We start from the raw sequence: 22,755 nt of genomic DNA, 5'->3' as shown, positions 1-22,755 counted from the left end.
CTTGGTTCCTATCCCTGTGTTCTCCGAAGTGATCCCTGGTTCCCCAAGTGTCCTCCTAGAAGCCCAGGTCACTGTCCCAGAGTGTTCCTCTGACTCTCCCCGTGCCCAGGCAGAGGCATCTGTCCCAGAGAGGAAGATCGAGGGTCTGCTTAACCCTCCCGGTGGTCCAGTATTGGCACCTGTCCCTGCCCCGGAGTATTCCCCTGGGTCCCCTGAGTACCCCGCAGAGCTGCTTAGCTCGCCCAATAACCCTGTAAGGGCACCTGTTCCTGTCCCAGAGTGTCCCCTAGGTCACTCCAGTGTCCCGGTAGAGGCCTCGCTTACTACCTCTACGTGTTTCCATGGTTCCCCAAGTGCCCCCGGCCCGATCAGCAGGGTTTTCCTTCCATGCAACCACCCTGGCCTGGCAGCTGCCCCAGACTCAGTTCCCAAGACTAGGGAGCAAGAGTCTCCACGTGCCCCTGTTACCCCGGTGAGGGGGATAGCCATGTGCCCCCGGCTGAGCTGGGACCGTCCTCCAATTCACAGAGGACTACTGACTATCCTTTTGGGCAACCAGGGCCCTGGCCCACCTTCAATGGATGATTCTGACAAAGGGGGCCATGAACTAAGGCCTGCACCTGTGAACTTTGTCCACTCGGACAGCCTGCAGCAGACCCGTGTGGATCTGCCTGGTCTGCCGGACCGTTGGTCAAGGGGGAGATCTGTGACAGGGCCAGGCTAGCTGGCTCATATGTCATATGAAGTTTAGCCGGGTCACGGAGCACTTTTGTGTCCGGTTCTGTATACTGTGACCCGGTAATATATTATATTGTGTTTATTGTGTAACCGGCCCAGAGACTGATGTGGATTCAGCCCCAGCCTTCAAAGAGACGATCCTATAATCTGGCTGGGGCTCTTAATCAGCCAACACAGCCCTGTCTGCCCAGACGGCACCCGCACTACAGGGGGGATAACACAGGTGGGGGAACCCATTGTATTCTGTAATCCCCTCACCTGATACATCCCCTGTATACTGATGGGATTTGTGATGGGATGTGGCTGATGGGATTGGGGGTTGGGTTCGGTACACATTGCATTGAGATTGTATAAAGTTCTGTGTGTTTGTAATAAAGAGAGTTCTTCTTGGTTTGCTACGAATGGTGGTCTGGATGATCCGTGGATAGCTGAGTGCTATCCGTATGAGGGACTGACTGGTGATTCCTCAGACCTCAAACAGGGGTACCCAGCCTTGGGTACGGTGACCCTGTAACAACCGGTCCTCCATGCAACCAAGCAAATAAAGGAGGAAAAAAGATGGCGGTGGCAACCCTGTCTTGGGTATCGCTGAAAGTTTATTAAAGTGCCTGAGCCCCCACAGGAGAAACCAGAGGGCCACTTCACACCTTTTTTCATCTTTCTACCCCGTTTTCTTACTCTTTCTCCAGAACTAACTCATAAATTACAAATAAAATTTATTGGTGGAAATGTTGCTGTTACGTATAGAACAATCTAGAACCCCTAAACCTCTCTTTATATGACTTCAGTGCTCGTTATTAACTACGTATGTATCATGATGCCAGTTTTCCATTGCCTTGTTCTGTCCATTTAGTTGCTGTAGTTACCAGAATTTTGGATGATCAAATAAGAATGAGGTGGGCAACACGTTGCATTAACATTGCTTAATGTTTATTGCTTGTATCCAGCAGTGACAGTCACGGGAGTCAAGCCTCTCGTAACGAGGAGATGAATTTGGAATGAAGCAAAAGAAAAGCAACCGGGACCCAAAATTCCACGGCCCTCTTACTGTACATTTGTCCAAACCAAATAAATAACATATCAAAAAGCTTAGGGCGTAGAAGTTAAAATTTATGTCCAGAGCAAATATTCTGATGGATTTTCACAGCAAATGACATATTAATAGGTACCATATAACACGCACACACATACACGCGCCACAAATTAAACCCAATATACAGGTAGAGAGAAGTCACAGTGTTTAGCACTCCTAATTTAAAGGTAACAGAATGATCTGACTCTATGTATGAGAGATGGAATAAGCAGATCTGACAGATATACAGGGCCGGATTTCAGATAAGGCAATGAAAACACATGGGCTTGGGAGCGGCTAGTGGTCGGGCTCAGTCGCTTTGAGATATATGCTTTTAAGCTCCACCCACGCACTGTCAATTTAAATATATGCCCCGCCCTATTCCGGGAACCCCACCCCCCCAGAGGCCGGTTACCTGGGAACTATTTAAGGTTTGCTGTAGAGGTTCCAGGTTATCAGCACGATTGGGCCCCTTTGTTACGCGGGTAGGTGGGGAGAGGGATGTTTAACCCTGCCCACCCACTCTATCTGTGATGTAATAGGTTATAGCCCCGCCTGTCCCAGCTCCCATATAGAGCCAGACATTTCCAGGTATGACTTACTAACGCCGCCATGTTTTTTTGTTTGTTTGGTTTTTTTTTTTACAATGGAGGAGCATCCAGTGCTTTCGTCCCTTGGGCTGCCTTGGAGATAAATCCGGCCGTGCACAAAGAGTTAAAATATTTGTCACAAAACCAGTCACTTAACGTCAAGAACAAATCCAATTTTAAACGGTGAAGTATATTCATATATAAGCTAGACATCATCAACATATTTCAGGACTATATATTTACAATTCACATTGTATCAAAACATACATTCATTTATGTTTCATGTGCTATTCATTAAACCTTATATACAAGTTACTGTACACTTTGAACATGGTCTGCAGGGGGGTGCTTTGTCAAACCTAATGCAGATTCTGCGGCTCAAATTCCCATAATGCAAAAATCTAATACACAACGCGGTTTGAAAAATGACCCCCCTCTTTTGAGTATTCCTCATAGTCCTTCAACCTTGACATTGCATTGTTAAAAGTGGAAAAAAAATAATAGTGCAAAATATCTTTACTATTGCACCAAAAGTGGTAACTAATGCAGTTTGTCATCTTCCTCAAAGGAGATTTAAGGAGTAAAAAAAAAATAATTAAAAAAAAAAAAAAATCAGTCTGGCCAAATTTTGTTTTAAATAAAAGGCACAGAACAGTGAAATACCCTGTGCAAGATGCCATTCCTACAACATGGAATGGACACAATCATACCTTCTGGGTGAAGGTTAATATGCCTCTTGGTCAGCAAGTTGAAGATTAATTCAAAATGTATTATTTATTTACGGGCTGCAGTACCATTTGGAGCCTGAATACTGATGGGGGGACTGTGGGCCAATTAATTTTATGATTAAACAGCGCCACCAGCTCTCAGGCGGTAAAAGGTACTGCGCTCGCAAAATGCCATTTCAGTCTTCAGGTTAAAACCCGAGTAATTTGGTGACTGAAAACTATAAAAGGGTCACATCATGCTCCCCCCAAAATGCACCTTAATCAGAGGAGCTTGTGAGATGTGACAGAGTAGAAGGAGCACATAATGGACTCTCATATGGTCTCCATTATCACATCTACTGAAAGCCTAGAAATTTAGCATTATAACATTTAGCCAATATTTCCTTTTTAATGACTCATCACAACCAATAGCCTTGGCATATGGAAATTTAAAAATTATATTTTTTGATGACATTTAAAGGACAGTTAATCAGACTATTCATGTTTCTTGAGGGTACCTGATTTAGAACTCATAACAAAAGCAAAATAATTTCTAGATTTTGACAAATTTAGTGCATTATCTGCCATTTTTTTGCCAAGCTACGCCTTTCAGTATCAGTATGCAACCCTGTCTTGGGTATCGCTGACCAACACCCTGAAAAACTGTTGTGCGTACAACCTTTTCGCTGCTCTTAGAAAAATCCTAAATGAATATTACTTACTGAACAAAGCCATGGAAATACACAATTATAATTTACTTTACCAAGAAAAGAAAAAAAAATAAACATAAGATAGGGTTCACTTAATAATAAAAATCAACTAATTTGGTAAAAAAATAAAAATAAAATAAAAATATGTTATTAATGTTAGAGGTAGGGTTAATAAATGAGGTAATGGATCTTAATTCTATCTAGTTTTAACAAAAATATTTATAATCTTCTATTTAGTCTTAAATGAGAATATTTTAATTTGAATAAGGCATACTCATCTTAAATATATTTAAATTAAAAAGCAAATATATATATATCTATACTTAGCTATATTGTCTACTTTTTTACTAAAGTTACTTTAATGGATTAGTATAAGCTATCTTTGATTTTTGCAAGTCAATTGAAACATAAATCAAGCCTAAAAAAAAAATAAATCATCAATCACTTTTGGATATATAGATAAAACACTGTGTTTTTATGCAATTAAATCAATGGGAGCGAGTGTGGGGGAAGGGCATTCTTTAAACACCAAAAATCTAAATCATTTTACTTTTTATTGGCATTTGAACTGCTATTATAAATGTTTCACAGAAGTGTATCGATATATGCAGAAGTTTTTGGCCTACTGATTTATAAAATTTTAGTAATTAGGTGAATATTTTGAATTAGAATCGTAAATTGTAGTCAATCATTAATGGTCCCTATGAAGACGACTGACATACCTCCTTATATATATCAAAATATGCTTGTCTTTTTTTTTCTCACTTCAAAAAATACATTATTATATAACAAAGAATCATTTTGTTTGGTGTCTGATATTTAGGTAAATGTTTTTTTTCAAAAAATAAAAATAGGGCTTGATTCTAATTTTTTTTAAAAAAACTTTTCTGGAATATACATTATTTAAATAGTTTTTAACACATATGCAAATTAGATTAAGCATAATGTTCAAGAATATTGCTTCCCTTAATTTGGAGGAAAAAAAACAATGAAAGTCAACTTGTTTAAGTATAACAAAAAAATAAAATAAAAAAAAAATTACTACAAACAATAACAAAAAAGAATACTAAAAATATAAAAAAAACATTCTTTTATAGAAACTATAGTTTTGTTATTTTGATAGATCTTGTGCATGAAGTAGCTTAAGCTTGTCTTTGATGCGTTACACCCCCCAAAAATGTTTTGACTGTGTAAATGGGTCTTGGCTTCCAGCGATACTTTTGGTCAATGATTCGGAACGCGATATAAAAAAATCCCACCGCTGTATCAGTCCAAGTCACGTGAGTCGCTGCCTTTGATTATTCTGTAGTTTATTCAGCATAATGGAACATCATTTTTAGTTGAACGGTTTCATATCGCTCCTGTGAATTTTTTTGTTTTTTTAACCACTTAATTTCTGGGATGTCACTTTTATCCAGGCTTGGTTAGCAGGTCTTCTTCTAAACGTTGGTTAAAGATGAGGTTTTTAGCGTGATGTCAGGAGCTTCTCGGTCTTGAAATGTTTTAATGGAGCGTTAATAGTCCGCATAGTCAAGACCACTTAACGATGATGAGCAAAGTAAAGGTCTTAGAACCTCCTAAAGTGCAAATCCAAAAAGTATTCAGAACTTCCATCAATCCGCATTATCTTGAAGGTGACCAAGCCAAGATCACCGGGAAAAGTTTTACTCTAAAGTCCTCTATCGACGCGTGATATGTCACACCAAGGACAATTCTGCTTGGAAACTAGAACACCTCCTCGTTTTTGGACTGCATTTTGTTAACATGGAGATCTGAGTGCTGAAGTTGGTTCCGTTGCTGCCGAGGGACGGATGGTGGTACTTCATATCAGATCCGAGGAACCTTTCCAGATGCCACCTTCTCCACTTGCGTTTCAGTTCGCCTTGAACCTGGGTTGGGAAACAAGACATTTACCCCAAGGCAACTCATACACATTGTCAACACACTACAGAAATGATGTTGTAACAGACACATTTGGCTAGTAGTTTGGACAGTTATTTGGATTTAAGATAAAAATCTCATATTTTGGGCAATAATTTCAAAAAATGATAATATATGTGGTTTTAGCTGAAAAATAGAGGTTTTTACTGATTAAAACGGTTCTCGAATTGTGAACCAGTTCCAGAACCTATAGGCAGCCTTGATGGGACACACCGATTGGCTGCACACCGATTGGCTGCACACTGATAGGCTGCATGATGTCGGTATGATCAACTGGAGGAACGCGCATAGCAAGCAGCAATTGGAAACATACTCAATTGGGCCAAAATTTTAGCCATATGTGAAATTTCTGTTTTTCCAGTTTCTTCCACAACAATAAACACAAAACATAAAAAAATTCAATAGCGTAAACATATAAAAAAAATAAGTTAACATGAAAATATAACCCAAATTAAAATACAGGTTTCGGCTAGAAATTATTTTAATGTAACAGCATACTAACTCAATCTTACCTCTCCGTTAAGAAAACAGTACAGAACTGCCACCACGAAACCCTGCAATGACGAAGAAAAAAAGAAGAAATGTTTAAGGTGGGTCTTCCAGCAGAAATTGGGGACAGAAGTCTCGGTTATGGGGAAAATTGGGGACAGAAGCCTAATTGTGGCTTTTTTTAGTAACAAGGGCAGTTGCAGTTGATTTTAATTAGTATTATATTAGATATATTTAATACCGTATTTGCTCGATTATAAGACGAGGTTTTTTCCAGAGCAAATGCTCTGAAAAATACCCCTCGTCTTATAATCAGGGTCGTCTTATAATCAGACCTCAAATAGGTCTGATTATGAGACTAAGATCCAGATCCCCCGCAGCGATGCAGAGGACCTGGATCCTCCTGTGTTAACCCCCCCCCCAACTTACCGGTGCTTCTGAGTCCCCGGTGCTTAGTCCGGGCTGCGTGTAGAGCTCTACACGATACAATCGCGTAGAGCTCTACACGCTTCCCGGACTAAGCACTGGGGACCCAGATGCAGGGGACCTGGATCCTCCTGTGTTAACCCCCGACCCAACTTACCGGTGCATCTGAGTCCCCGGTGCTTAGTCCGGGCTGCATGTAGAGCTCTACGCGATATAATCGCGTAGAGCTCTACGCGATACAATCGCGTAGAGCTCTACACGCTGCCCGGACTAAGCACTGGGGACTCAGAAGCACCGGTAAGTTGGAGGGGGGGGGGGGGGGCATAACACAGGAGGATGCAGGGGACCTGTATCCTCCTGTGTTATGCCCCCTCCAACTTACCGGTGCTTCTGAGTCCCCGGTGCTTAGTCCGGGCAGCGTGTAGAGCTCTACGCGATTGTATCGTGTAGAGCTCTACGCGATTATATCGCGTGGAGCTCTACATGCTGCCCGGACTAAGCACCGGGGGCTCAGATGCAGGGGACCTGGATCCTCCTGTGTTATGCGCCCCCCCAACTCAGAAGCACCGGTAAGTTTGGAAGAGGGAGGGGGAGTGTTAAATGGGGGGTGTAAGGCATTTCTGGAGGCAGAGTGCTCTGTGAAATGCTTTTTAACCCCTTTAATGCCACTCTGCCTCCTGAAATGCCTTAAACCTCCCTATATGCCATAATATGCCTTTTAATCCTCTAAGTGCCAGAGTGGCATATAGGGTTAAAAGGCATATCATGGGGCACAGTGGCATATAGGGTTAAAAGGCATATTATGGGGCACTGTGGCATTTAGAGGGTTAAAAGGCATATCATGGGGCACAGTGGCATATAGGGGGTATAAGGCACTTCTGGGGCAGATGTGCATAACTAGGAGGCAGGTTGGAAAATAGAAGGAAATAAAACCAAAATATTTTTCTCAAGCATAGCTTTTATTAAAAAAAGTGTTTAAATGAATTAAAATTTACTGGTAAAACTTTTTTCCTATAGGGTCGTCTTATATTCAGGCTTTTTCTTTTTTTCCTAAATTAATATTAAGATTTGGGGGGTCGTCTTATAATCAGGGTCGTCTTATAATCGAGCAAATACGGTATATTTTGAATCTTTACATGTCTATTGTTGGAATGGACCTGTTTAACATTTTTGGTGGGCCGGAGAAAAATATATATTTTACTGTATTTGAATAACTCATACCTGAAAAGATCCGAGGATAAGATCAAAGACCAGCCTCACTTCAACTTTAAAATTGTCCGGAAAAAACCCAAACATTATATAATGAATTCCAAAAAGTGGAATTAGCAGAAGTGTGGACTTGGCCAGTCTCCTGTATATAAAAAAACAAAACACAACAGAGTATTATGTTATGTTAATTCATGTAAAAAAAAAAAAAAAAAATTAAAATAATTAGGAAAATAGCATTAATTTAAAAAAGTAAAATCCATGTTTTAATACGTAATATTGTTATGTTTAAAGGGTTAATAACATATCTAGCCTGTTTTTGCTGGGTATGAGGGTATCAGGGGTACTGCAGCCCTGCAAGTATCAACAATGTATATAGAAACAGCAGGAAATGGCTTTTTAACCCCTTAATGACAAAGCCCGTACATGTACGGGCTCAAAATGCATTGTTTTCAATGGGTTTATGGACCGCCTAATATCCTTAAGGGGTTAAATTAAACTTTAATTAATTAAAATTAATAAAATTAATTCTTCTATATGCCCCACTCAGTGGTATAATCAAGGCTTAACTGCCCCAGCTTTTATTTATATATAATTTAACATTGTTGCTTAAAAATCATGTTGCCTGAGGTGTCCAAGGGGTTAAAATAATATAGTCTTTTCTCATTTTCTTTCCCCCCAGAGGTTTCTAAACATCTTCTTTTTCTACAAATGTTAAAAACATGTCAGTCCCAAAACACTTTTATATTATGTAACAGGTTATTTGCGGAAACATTTTATTTTGAAATTGTCCACATTTCCAGAGAGAAAATGGATTTGCTTTAGAAGATAGAAACACTAATAGGCTGTTACAATCAGAAAATAACAGATTTGGCACTTGTAGGCAAAAAGTGGAAAAATATATATTTTTTTCATTTCAGTTTTTAAGGATATTGGTTTTACTTTGAAATTACCCATAATTACCCATAAAATGGGGTGAATGGACTAAAGGTAGGTTGACAATTAAGTTTTTGAGAGCACTTAGTCTGTCTTGCCTGTTTTTAAGACTGAATCGTCAAGGACATCATTATATCCATACCTACCAAAAATGTAAATCCTCAACGAGGGGCAATTTTAGGGGGGTTAGAGGCATCTCTGGGAGGGGGCTTTATCAAGATGTGACTTTGTGTACTATTGCTGGGGATTTGTATAACTGAGTGGGGCATTTAAAGGAAGAATAATGGGTTTTACTTTATAAAACCATTTCCTGCTGTTTCTATACACATTATTGGGGCTTTTAGGGCTGTAGAACCCTGCGATCCCCTCATACCCAGCAAACATTCTGAGCATCAAGGGAGGAAAGAAGGGTATCAAGAGATGAAAGAGGGGTATCAAGAGAGGAAAGATGGGCATTAGGTGATTATCATGGACCTATGTTGGCCCATGGTGTTTGTAAATTAAAAGATGACCAGTTCCAAACAGATTAGTTGATGGTCATCATAACCTCAGGCATGTTTCAGGTTGAGAGGTCAACGTGACCACGCTTTAGAGAGTAATTATTCCAGAGGATGAGAACAAGGACAGTGATGGATGACGTTTGGCTCTTGGGTTCTCATGAGCTACGGACCCGGCTTCCGTGGTACTCGTCTCCCATACGCTCATCTGCTCCCTTTAATCATACGCAACTGATCTATCCCCTGATCAGATTACCAAATTGATGGATCCCCTGATCAGATTACCCAATTGATGGATCCCCTGATCAGATTACCCAATTGATGGATCCCCTGATCAGATTACCCAATTGATGGATCCCCTGATCAGATTACCCAATTGATGGATCCCCTGATCAGATTACCCAATTGATGGATCCCCTGAGCAGATTACCCAAATGATGGATCCCCTGATCAGATTACCCAATTGATGGATCCCCTGATGAGATTACCCAATTGATGGATCCCGTGATCAGATTACCCAATTGATGGATCCCGTGATCAGATTACCCAATTGATGGATCCCCTGATCAGATTACTATGCAGGAACTGTACCTAAAGCCAGGCCCAGTTAGATCATCCGGGACACCATGCCAATTCCCAGTAAGGTGCCGGCCGGCATCGCTTCTGTGGAGCAACAGACCGAGTGCTGCAGTGTGCGGTCGCTGGCTGGATATACCCGGCCATGCGCCACGAGCGCATAAAACCATAACGTGCTGCCTCTTACATCCAGCCGTCGGCTGCACTTATGTCATTTGGCAGCCACTGGCCTTAAAGTCCATCCCTGCCAAGATGATTACCGAGGTCGAACCTTGCTGAGATCAAACGGTCTCAAGATGGCAGCTCTAATATCTTCTCCATAACCAGTTTTTTTTTTATTACTGCTCATCCTAAATTTTTAAGATTTTTTTTGTGCGTCGTTAATCCTGTTCTGGCCATAGTATGAACTGAATTGATATCAAATATATATAAAAACACAAAAATAAACACTGGAAAAAAAATGTTAACAAAACTTACATATATTGGCTATTTTCATTTCTTCCAACATCCGGTGAGTGTAATTTTTGTACCAAAATCCTTATGATACAGATAAAAAGAATACAATTGACCTAAAAAGAAATGACATAAAAAAAAAAAAAACAGCTGAATTTTTTTTCACTTTTTTTTTTTTTTAAACTAACTTTACAGACAAAAATGCTGTTACACGACAAACACATGTTTATAATAAAAAAATATATATAATAAAAAAAAATGTCATTCGGAGCAAACCTAATGAGTCTTTTACTCTCCCGCTGGAATTAATTCATGTTTGGTATAGAGAGACAGCCATCTTGAGCCTAACATCAACTTGCTTGGGACTTTGTGTCATATATCCCAAGTATGATGATGTCAAGCTCATAGAACACAGCCATGCATGACGGAGCAGGGGCCGACCGCGGACAGACGACAAGGCAGCAAGCGTTCGGTTCTATCGAGAACTGGTAATTAAGCTGAACCACAGATATCCAATGCAAATTCTTTCAATTCCAAAATAAAGTCAATAAATTTGAAACAATACAAACAGTTTTCTATACAGTTTATGCATTACAAAAATAACCACGAAAAAGAAAAAAAATTTCAACTAAATATTGCATTAAAAAAAACAAAACACATTCTGTAAGCAGAATTAAAATTCAGAAAAGACAACAAAAATAAGTTAAACATACACCATTTATTAAATGTAATGACTGTGTACCATTAGTAAGTACTCATTAAAGTTATCCAAACATCGCAGCAGGTCTAGCCCAATGCTAGATTTTTTTTATATTAAACTGCTAAATAAAAATGTAAAAACAATTCAAAAATAGCAATAACGGCGCCCACATGGAATGGTTCATTTAATGCAGAAGCGCTCGGCACTGTATGAAATCCCCCCTCCTTTGGCTCTCTTACATACATTTTTAATATTTGATGCTGATGAGTCCTATGTGGTTTAATATCCAAATCCTTGGGTTTTCATTCATAAAAATCAACTAATTTTTTTAATTTTATTTTTTTGGTAATCTAGAGCTCAATCTTGGAGCGCAGGGCGGGACCATGACCCAATATTGAATAAACGTGAATAATTTACCGAAAATGAAACCAGAATGGGGGCTCTGATGATCCACCAGTATGGCGAGTCGATCATATCCCAGCATCTGTGAAAAAACACTTAAGGGTAAATATGATGCAAAAGGCTATGATATAATAAATAAATAAATATATATATATATAATAAAAAAAAATAATTTTAACACATATTTTGGAGAGTACAAGAAAGTAATTTATTTTGGTAGATTAAATTGCAGAGTTTTGTTGTTTTTTTTTTTAAATAGATTTGTCTATAAGTCTGATTCGAGGACATTGAATTAGTTGCTGGCCATCAGACTTCTGATATGTGTAAATATTATGAAAAAGATTGACATATGCTAAATATATATATATATATATATATATATATATACATACACAGAATAAAATAATAAGAATAACACTTATTCTGGGGATTATTAGACATTAATTAAAGTTTTATTTTGTTAGATTAAATTGTAGTATTTTTAATTTTGATCTTAAAAAGTCCAATTTAATAACATCAACAATAAACTTTTTTTTTTTTTATAATGCTGACTGTCTCTTTAAATGGTTCAGAAGTTCTTACCCTTCATCATCATAATTGATCCTGGTAACAGTCCAGGCCGTAATAAATACCGTCGGGGACCCTATTGTGGAAGGAAATAACTTTAGGTTATCCGAGTAAAACCATTTGCATTAAATATCATTACCGAGTATTGATTAAGTGCCAAGACTAATGCCGGCGATGCTTCAACATACAGCCCGCCGCGTTGGATTCAGGGATCGGTTAATCTGATGACTCAATAGGAAAGCGATCAGTTCTTTAACCCTTTGAGTACTGAAGGCTGCTAAAGCGCCAGACAGCAAATGGTTTGAACGATAGACTTCTTTTAGAACTTAAAACCCTGCCACGGTTTCGCTTCCCTGGTTTTTTGTTATCAATTTATAAAATGTAACTTCAGAAAATGCTTAGTGAACAAATACATAATTAAAAAGTGAAACCATTACCGCGGATAATAAACTATTCCGGGTCTGAAAGGGCAAAGTTAATTAATATTTCCCAAAAGCTCGCATCTGTTCCTTCCGACGCATTCCGCATGCAAATCTCCCTAATTTGCAGGCACGCCGTAACTCTGCAAGCAACGCAAGCCGCGAGGGTCTATTCCGCTCTCGGACTGGCACATCATACCAGCTCCTGAACGATGGCGAATAATGGTCATTCTTCTAATAATCGGAGATTTTTTAAAATTTTTCTCTTTTTTTTTTAGCAAAATTTTTTTTTCCTATTTTCTTGCACAGAAAACAAAACTATCCCAAATGTTATACTTTTTTGGACATGAGAAAAAAATAAATAAAAAAAATCAATAAACCCAAACAGAGGCATCTTGCTGGCCCCATACGGTTCGACTGGAATCTGTGCTGATTGCCAGTAAAAGCCAACGCTGTGGGATACGAAACACTTAAAGATTTATTTAGGTCCCTGAAGTCTGCTCTTAAAAGTCTTGCATTTATTTTTTTGGAGGCTCGAGACGCTACTGAAAGGCACCTTCATTGCACAGACAAGAACGAGCGGACAGCTTGATGGAGCCATCAGTTCTGGTTTATAATTAAAGAGACAAAACCGCCTGTAGGAATCTAGCCTCTAAACATTTCTTTTCAGCAGACCGTATGCATTTTATTTAAATAAAATATATATATTTTTATCATTATTATTATTTTTTTATCGGGATCTCTGCAAGCATTTTAAGGGTCACTGTAAAAAAAATATATAAAATGAAACTTATTGGTAAAAAAAAAATCTCTAAAATAACTGATGTAAAATGAGAGACTGGTTCTAAGGTTGTGTTTTTGGGGGTTTTTTTTGAAACATGAAATGTTTGTGTCTAAGATTTGATTTTTCCAGTTTTACTATGGGGAAAAAAAAAATAATAATAATAATAAAAAAAAATATATATATATATATATACCGTATATATACTCACCCCAGCCAATCAAAATGTACCACCAGAAATACTTCCTTTCGGAAAAGGATATGACCAGGAGCGTGTGCAGATAAAGTCCTTCTACCAAAAGCCAAAAGAAATTGGCCATAATGCAATACTGGAAAAACACCATGGCCGCTTTGCACCCAGTCTAAAATAAAAGATCAAAACGCGTTGGTAGCATTTTCTAATGATTTTAACAATAACGCTGCATGTATTAAAGTTTATATATTAGTTGCATTGGCGGCAATCAAATCTATTTTCTTTAGCGACACAAGATGTAAAGTTTACTTGAAAATAAATAGATAATGTGTAATGTTCAAAACAAATCAGAATTTTTCTGCCTATACCAGGAGGTTCCTTGATGATTTTCCCTTCCTTAAGCACGCGAAAGCAGAAAGTGGGTGGAGCTTAGAAGTGGGTGGGGCAGGGTGTGTATGGCCAAAGGAATGGGTGGGGTTTAAAAGCAATCTCCTCTTGTTGACTTCAAAGAAATAGGAGTTGAGGAATGGGAGACCCAAATTCCAAATTTTGCCTCTACTTTCCATAAAAATCATATTAAAAAAAAAAATTCTAAAAAATAATAATAAACATTTCTTTTTATATTTTTAACGTATTTAATATATTTTTTAGATTTGTATATATTATTTTTTCTATTTTTGATTTTTTTTTTATTGAATGAAATTAGCTATAGCTTTCCACAAAAACTATAAAAAAATGAGGCAGAATCATTCTATATATCCATTTATCGAGTGATCTATACATTAAATATAGTGCGGTTTTAAATATTCCGTTTAAACACCCGTAACAAGCTTCTTATATTAAATACATATATTTTAATTAATTGTCCAAATGTTACCACGTTATTGAGTGCTCAATGAACAACAACATCGCTAGTCGCTAAACAAGGAATGTTACCATTTCAAATACATTATTACACGTTGTGTTCATCTGAAAACCATTAAAATGTAATTAGGTTAATGGGTTTGAAAGCTACGACGTGATGAGGTCTGCGGGAAAATACTTCTATTTCTGCTGCGGAAAGTGCCAAGTGTTTATTATGTATGATGACAAAATACAGCTCATAAAAGTAACAGATTTGGCTCCTTGCAAATTTTTCTTTCGACAGTTTTTAATTAAATCAATTAGCTTATTAAAGATTCTGTCCCACTTATAGGAGACATTAATCAAAGTCTCTAAGTGTATCCAATAAACATTGGCAGACATTCCCTGAAAAGTTATGAATGGGGCAAAATGTTACAGGAGTAAATCATTATTCTTACGGGAGCTTCGGACATTCAGCCCAACCAGGAAGAACGTTGTGTTTAAGTAACAAAAGTGTTAAATTCAGCAAAGTGGAACGGCATCTTTAAAAAGAACCGGTTACCCCCCAAAATGGAGAAAAGATACTTTTGGGGACTATGCGTAATGGCCAACAGTTAATTTTTATTGTTGGGCTATACAGGCAAAAGTTCGAATTAGCGAACGACTAATGGAAATTCACTGGGAGCTCCCCAAAAAGTTTTAACCACTTGTTTACCATAATTTATTAAATAGACTTTCTTTGGGGTTGATATGATGACTTTTAAATTCTATGAATAGGACCTAGACCAAAAATGGCCGTAGGCAAAGCAGATTGTGCCTTTCCCATTCAGGGTCGCCATCACTGCTCCACGTAGGCCAAGGTAAGAAACATCTTTCCCAAATATTTGGTTTTCCATGGAACTTCTTTTTCTAACCCCAAAAATCTTACATCGTACATTGAGTTTATGGAATAACATACGGGAGACCCTTCTCCAGAAAGTGGAACAGCCGCTTTAACTTCCTGTTCTCCGCAGGAAGTTATCTCTCCGCTGCTGTTACGTTGCTGATTTTTATGGATTGGCTTGTGCAGCCTTGACTAATTTCTTTCCCTACAGAGTTTAAATGCAAGTAAAAAAAAAAAGCCAAAAAAAAGCCAAAAAAAAGCCAAAAAAAAGATTTTTGGAAACAAAAACATCTCTCATCAACAACCCTTGTTTTATGCACCTTCATACACGGCAAACATTCTGAAAAGAGGGGTACACACAGGGAATATTGGGAGGTATGGCTAGGAATACATAGTCTGTAGGTATAAAAAGCCTGTGTAGGTCGGTTTTATAGGTGCCTTTAGAGACAGCACTGCGGTAATTCCTTTAATAAATGCAACATTTCTGCTAAATTTAGACTTTTAGAGATCTGGCGGCAGAGCTATTAAGAGACCTCCGAGGATTTGGAGGAGAAGTAAACATAAAACGGCATTAAATGTGGCATTCAGCCATCTGCAATATTCAGGTGTTTTAGGATGTCGAGAGAGCAGACAAAGTGGTTAAGAAGGGCACATAGTGCTACTGGGAAATATGCTGATCTTTAACCCTTTCAGAGCCAGACAAAGTATTGTCTAAGTACCGTAGAGCAGAACCAGGGCTGTTGGGAACTCTATTAGCCTTTTAAACGTAAACTTAGATCAGCGAACACAACGTGCCATTGGAACACGGAGTGATGGTAGTGATAAAGGGCCATTGGAACACAGGAGTGATGGGAGTGATAAAGGGCCATTGGAACACAGGAGTGATGGGAGTGATAAAGGGCCATTGGAACACAGGAGTGATGGGAGTGATAAAGGGCCATTGGAACACAGGAGTGATGGGAGTAATAAAGGGCCATTGGAACACAGGAGTGATGGGAGTGATAAAGGGCCATTGGAACACATGAGTGATGGGAGTGATAAAGGGCCATTGGAAGACAGGAGTGATGGGAGTGATAAAGGGCCATTGGAACACAGGAGTGATGGGGGTGATAAAGGACCATTGGAACCCAGGAGTGATGGGGGTGATAAAGGGCCATTAAAAATCAGCCGTTTCCATTTCAACATTAACCCCGTCTGCGCTGGATTTCTGATCCATTTAATGTTATTATAATGGGCAAAATGTGCTTTTCTTTCAAAAACAAGGAAATTTCTAAGTGACCCCAAACTTTGAAAGGTAGTGTAAAATATATATATATATACACACTGTATTTACAGATATAATATACTCACAAATGGTGGTACAAATTATTTCATATTTAGATTAAATGGGACTTCCGCCTAAAGGGCTTCGGGGAAAAATTGCTCTTGGGAATCGACCGTTAATTCTGACCCACTCATGGCGTGTTAATCCGTTTCACACACGAGTGTACGCGCTTGTAATTCCGCTGAACACGCCAGACAGGAAACCGTAACAAATCGCTGTAGGCCAATATACTTAAAAACGATTATTTCATGCAACGACTAGCTGCGGAGCCGTGTTTATGGAGCTTTATCTTTTCCTGAATACCCATTAATAACACCACAGCCGTTGTTGGCAATATAACGTAAGGGCCGATAAGCAGAGATAAGATTAGCTTAAAGTAGTTTGTTTTCAACTGATATCAGTAAAAATAATGAGACGCGCGTGACTTTAAACAATGCGTGTTCTGTGGGGTCTTAGCTGGACTTGTTGAGTAGGTGAATTATATAATCTGCCTCCCAGCAGAAGTGGTAGAGGGTAATACAGTGAGGGGATTTAAACGTGCATGGGATAGACATACGGCTCCTGAATCCAAGACGAGACCAACGACTGATATACGGCACCTTGATGATGGAATCATTTCCCGCAGATCAGTTTTCCTTCCTTGTTTTTATTACTGGTTTTTTTTTATTTATTTAAATATTTTCACTATTTGGCAATAAATACAAAACCGTGAGCCCAAAATATATATAAGAAAGAACTAATTCTTCTAATAACAGTAAGTTTTCCAGAATGCAGAAACTATAACAAACACTAAAAGCCCCAACTTGTCTTTTTACAGCGCGTCCGGACGGTTTTGCGTAACAAAGAACTCACGCAGAAGAGGAAACCATTTATTAAAGAATGTTAATGTTTTATTTATTTATTTAACGGAACTGTCTCTTCCACCTCTAGGACTAATAGCGTTCAGCAGCTACTGGTTCTCGCATGTCCTCGAGGAAGAAAGCCTTGTCCTGACAGAGAAATATATTGTCTGGGAAATTAAATATAGATCGCATGCCTCGAGCCGTCGATTTCACCTCCCCCTCAAATTAGCCAATTTATAACTCAATCTTATTTATTTCTTCAGGGGTAAAATGAAGAAGAAAGAAAAGAAAACGTAATATAGAGAAAGAGAGAGAGAGAGAGAGAGAGAGAAAGTGAGACAGAGAGAGAAAGAGAGAGAAAGAGAGAGAAAGAGAGAGAAAGAGAGAGAGCGCGAGAGAGAGAGAGAGAGAGAGAGAGAGAGAAAGAAAGAAAGAAGGGAAGGAGGAAGGAAAAAAGTTACAAAACAAAAGAAAACAAAGAAAAAGAAAAGAAAGAGTAATAAAAGGGAAAGAAAAAAGGAAGAAGGAGAAGAGAAGGAGGAGAGGAAGGAAAAATGTAAAAGAAAGAAGAGAAAGAAACAAATGAAAGGAAAGAAAGAGCCTCAAAGCAAAGAATGAGAGAAAAAGAAAAGGGTATACTGTGTCCCTGTTTGAGCTTCAAATCCCTAATGTCCCTTTTTACCCCCTCAGATCTTGGAGGTCAGAATGTTTGCTGGGTATGAGGGGATCGCAGGGTTCTACAGCCCTAAAAGCCCCAATAATGTGTATAGAAACAGCAGGAAACGGCTTTAAAAATTAAACGGGGTGAATAAACCCCATTCAGTTACACAGACATATCAACATCGTACACACACAAAAAAATCACAGCCAGACCCCCCCAGCAGCAACAAAAGTCCATCTTTGAAATGTTGTAAAGTATAAAGCGACGTGTCATTAATGGCGTCAAGCTGTAGGGTAACTAAGGAAAACGACTAACTTCCTGAACCAGTGACCAACAACGAGCGGACAGAAGCTGCCAACAGGAAGTTAAGATGGCTGCCCCGTGGTATGCATATAGGGTGGGTTTCTAATCTCCTGTCTGTTTCTCCTGCTGTAAAGACTCAAACCTTAATCAGTCGTTGGTCTCGTCTTAGATTCAGGAGCCGTATGTCTATCCCATGCGTGTTTAATACCCTCACTGTATTACCCTCTACCGCTTCTTCGACTGTGTCCTTAAGTGGCGCCATTTTGAAAATGCGTTTTCTATGAGTGAATGGATCCCAAAGAAGTTTATTATTTTTGTAATTAGGGCATTTTGCACGGTGAGCGTAGCAGGACCTTTGATGGTCACCTGAAGCTTACATTTCTTAAGCTATATGTTTTTTTTTCTTTTATTTCACAAAATATCATCACAGTCCTGTCTTCACCCACCAAAAAAATGATCTCCCAATTTCCTTAAATATATATTTTTTTAAAATAGAATTTACTTACCGAACTGACAAAGCAGTGATCGGACTCTCCACTTTCGAAGAGAACGACGTCCTTCACAAACACGGCTATGGCCCTCATGATGAAGGACATGAAGAGGTGCATGTGGATATAATTCCGTGTGCAGTGCAGCTTCCTGCGGGGGAACGAAACCAAGACGCGCGTTAGCTTTATGGATCCTCGATCAACGCTGATTTGGCTGTAGCTTGAAAACCCTCAAGGCTATTATCTACAACACAGTAGGTTCCTTGTGTTGCCAGAACCTTAATTAATGCCGTTGGATAAAAATGGGGAGCCGTCGCAGGAATGTATAACCACAGAGAAGGTGATTTTTGGGGCAAAAGTAGCTTAACAAGGCAGAAATAATGTAATGGGGAGGAATAATCGCACAGATCCTTTAGAACAGGAAGTTAAGACAATTTTTTTTTTGTTTATGGAGTTAAAGATTTCTAGCCGTATATAAAGCGCTTTTCTGTACATATACGTAGGACGAGTACGAGTGACAGGTCCGCTTTAGCTGTTTAGTTCCTCTTTAGCTGAGACGGCGAAGCATCCCTTTCTGAGGTTTATCAGATAACAAAAAAAAAATTCCCTGAATCATTTCCATGCGATATCCTCATTGGGAACGTCAACAGGCAATTAGAGCCGGCTTTAAATTTATTACGCTAAATGTATATTTACAAATTAAACAAGATAAAATAATGCCTATTTTTATGGGAAATTCCCAGAATGCACGTAAAAAAAAAAAAAAAATAAGATAAATCGGAGACGTGTGCGGCGTGCCCCCATAATACTACACGCTATCGTATCGATCTTTTCATTTTATTTTTATTTTCTGCCCCGTTCCGTGCCCGCTGGCGGGCATAGTGTGTACCGTTCGCGTCTAATAAAAGTTTGTATTGCTGGAAAGATAGAATCGTTCATCCCGAGAAATTTCTGCATATGCCGGAGATTTGCCTAAAAGGCACCGAAATATTTCCGCATGGATTCATGAATATTTGACCATACGGGTGCCGGAAAAAGCAAGCGTGCTCATTGCTGCTCAGCGCTCAAAGGGTTAAACGCCATTTGGTGTTTGTTTACAGGATGTGCTTACGTATTAAAATAGGTATATCCTGTGGCGTGTTAAACTTTGGGGTAACACCCCCTCTTCCCTCCTAGGGTGACCACATCGGCCATGTTGTTGGCAAGCCCAGATAAAATGCTGCCCTGCAGTATGGAGGATGTATAACTGATTAATTCCCTTCCGCGAGTCTATACATCCAACCCCACAGCTTCTATGTTCGGTAAAAAAAAAAAAAAAGGGCTGCGTCTTTAAGAACCGGAGTCCCCATATATGATGTCATAGCCTGGCGTGTCATCTCTTAAAGGCGCAGCAACTTTTAATGAAGTCTATGGCTCAGCACAGCCTCCATAGCATAAAAATTAGGTCGGTTGGGGATATCAAAGACACCCCTTGTAACCTGGCATTTATGTGGTGGGAGACAGCAGGGGGCTCGATCACTAAAGAGGGGGCGATCTGCCCCACCAGTATGGTACAAGGGGGGGCTGCTATCCCCTTGGACCTGTCCAAGCTTAGGCCGGGATACATCACCGAGTAAATCACAAACATTTACTTATTCATTACAGAAACTTATTCAGGGCAATATGAGAGCATTTTTATTCTTTTATTTTATTTTCTGTCCCCTGTCATGTGCTCGTTGCTGTTAATTGGGGTTTCGCAGGAAGGGAAACTATTTTCTGGAAGATATAAGAGGTGCCCGGAAGCTCAGACGGATAATTGGCGTGGTTATGGCAGCTACCAGACAGCCCTTTGATTTTTTTTCAGGGGCTCAGAAAGGCAGGGGCCTCTTGCGTTAAACGCAAGCATTTTTTGCATAATAAACAGAATTTCTCAGAAACCTGCATTTTAAATCTTTCAGAATCAGCACAAATTGTAAATTATTCACAGAATAAGTGAAATTATATTTTTTTTTTTTGTTTAAATCCTTTATTGGCGACAGGCAGAACACAGTAGGGCAGCATACACAACGCAATAACAGCGTAACAAGGTTGCAATGACAATAACACACAGTGTTAAGACACGCAGTACAAAGCCCTTCAGAAGAGACGCAGAGGATGATGAGCAAAGGAGGACGACCGAGAGCGAGGCACCCGGTAACACAAGTCAAACAACCCCTGCGAAGTGCAACAGTGAAGACGCCGAAACAATTTTGTGTCTTTCAAAACATGTAGGAGGAGGGGAGGAAAGGGCGAAGAGCAGAAAAGGAGAAAGGGGTCAAAGAGGGACTAGCGAAGAAGGAAAGAAAGAAAAGAAGAGAGAGAGAGAAAGAGAAGAAGAAAAAAAAAAAAAAAAAAAAAAAAAAAAAAGGAGACCGGGTCGCCGCTGTCGGGGAGCCACAAGCAGTGATCATAAACGAAGTAAAGGGGCGGATGGCCTGGTATCCGAGAAGGCGGAAAGCCACGGGTCCCAGATGCTGTCGAATTTATGGAGTTCATCTCTAAGTTTGGCCGTCATGAGCTCCATGGTGATAAGGTGCCAGATGTATGCCGTGACCTCGCCCTGAACCGGTGGCGGGCCCTTCCATCGTCGTGCCAGAGCGCGCTTAACCGCTGCACATATTCGGTGAATAAGACGCTGGGCGGCGGGAGGAAGCTGAGGGACAGGGGCGTCCATGGCGAGCAGTGCAATCTCAGGCGAGGGGACAATCGTAGCGGCCAGAGCCGTGGACAGCATGGCAAAATAGGTCGACCAGAGTGGGCGCACCAGGGCGCACGACCACCAGGCGTGAAGATAGGAGCCTCTCTCTCCGCAGCCTCGGAAGCAATCGGCCCCGCGAATCCGGAGCATCTGCGACAATTTCGCCGGCGACATGTACCAGTGTGCGAGTACTTTATAAGCTCGTTCTTTGGTGTCCGTGTTGATCGTGAGCTTGTGGATATTAGCAATTGCCGCGTCCCAGGAATCCTCCGGGAGCTCCCTCTGAAGTTCAGCATGCCACAGCGCTCGGTACAGAGGAGGGTGGGGGAAGGTGGTGTCAATAAAGTGTGCATAGTGCGTTGAAATAGAGCCCTTGATCCTCCTGCCAGCAAGAAAACGTCTCTCGAAGACGGTGAGCGCAGAGATAGGGCGTCCCCCGAGGAGCGAACAGACAAAGTGGCGGACTTGCAGATAGCGAAACAGTTCGGCAGGTGGGATGCGCTTGGAATCTCGGAGCTCCTGGAAAGTTAGCATCTTGGTAGTCCTCACCACCGAGCCAAGCCTACTGAGGCCCGCTGACCGCCACCAATGAAATCGGGAGACGTCATTGCCATCAGGAAACAGGGGATGGAGAAGCAATGGGGTGAGCTGCGAGACGGAGCCCCGAAGGCGGAGCTTAAAGCGCCAGGTACGCCACGTAGCCAGAGCTGCTGTGATAGTGGGCAAAACTGGTAAGCGTAGAGGCATGGGAGGATCCAACCAGAGAAGGAGCGGCAGCCGGTGGCGCAATACATAGCTATGCTCGATATCGACCCAGGGCAGAGTGTGCGCAGGGAGGGACCAAGCCTCCAATTGAGAGATTCTCGCCGCCACATAGTACAGGTAGAGGTGAGGCACAGCAAGGCCCCCCGCCAGTTTGGATTTGTACAACGTGGCCCTGTTGATCCTGGCTCTTGTGTTGCCCCAAATAAATCGAAAGATACATGACTGGAAATGCACAATATCACTCTTGATGACCGGAGTAGGAAGCGCACGGAAGAGGTATAGAATGCGAGGAAGAATGTTCATTTTAACTGCATATACACGACCCAGCCATGAGATGCGGTAGCGGGACCATTGCGACAATTCCCCGCGCAGAGCAGAAAGAAGCGGAGGAAAGTTCGTCTGGTACAACGAGGCAAAGTCTCTAGAAAGGCGGATGCCTAAATACTTCAAATGCTTGGGTTGCCAGGTAAACTTGAAGTTAAATGCCAACAAAGTCTTTAAAGGATCACCCAGGTTGAGGTCCAAAG

At 40.3% G+C, this 22,755-nt stretch overlaps 1 protein-coding gene across 1 annotated transcript in view; it reads right to left on the bottom strand.

Moving 5' to 3' along the window:
* Positions 1–5,514: 5,514 nt before the first annotated feature.
* The window catches only part of LOC149278859 (vasoactive intestinal polypeptide receptor-like), a 57,385-nt gene continuing 40,144 nt past the window's right edge, over positions 5,515–22,755 (bottom strand). Inside the window, exons 6-13 of the mRNA XM_089501667.1 lie at positions 18,766–18,898; positions 13,422–13,572; positions 12,026–12,086; positions 11,459–11,525; positions 10,366–10,457; positions 7,895–8,024; positions 6,271–6,312; positions 5,515–5,706 (exon numbers count right to left, since the gene is read on the bottom strand). Of these exons, the coding sequence (XP_089357793.1) occupies positions 5,515–5,706; positions 6,271–6,312; positions 7,895–8,024; positions 10,366–10,457; positions 11,459–11,525; positions 12,026–12,086; positions 13,422–13,572; positions 18,766–18,898 (868 nt within the window). The remainder of the gene's footprint in view (positions 5,707–6,270; positions 6,313–7,894; positions 8,025–10,365; positions 10,458–11,458; positions 11,526–12,025; positions 12,087–13,421; positions 13,573–18,765; positions 18,899–22,755) is intronic.

This window comes from Sceloporus occidentalis, unplaced genomic scaffold (genome assembly GCF_023333645.1).
Source record: "Sceloporus occidentalis isolate IW3139 unplaced genomic scaffold, rSceOcc1.0.p SCAF_178, whole genome shotgun sequence".
In the NCBI taxonomy this organism is placed as follows: Eukaryota; Metazoa; Chordata; class Lepidosauria; order Squamata; family Phrynosomatidae; genus Sceloporus; species Sceloporus occidentalis.
The sequence above is the reverse complement of the archived record's forward strand: the minus strand, read 5'-3'. Positions and strand labels throughout refer to the sequence as shown.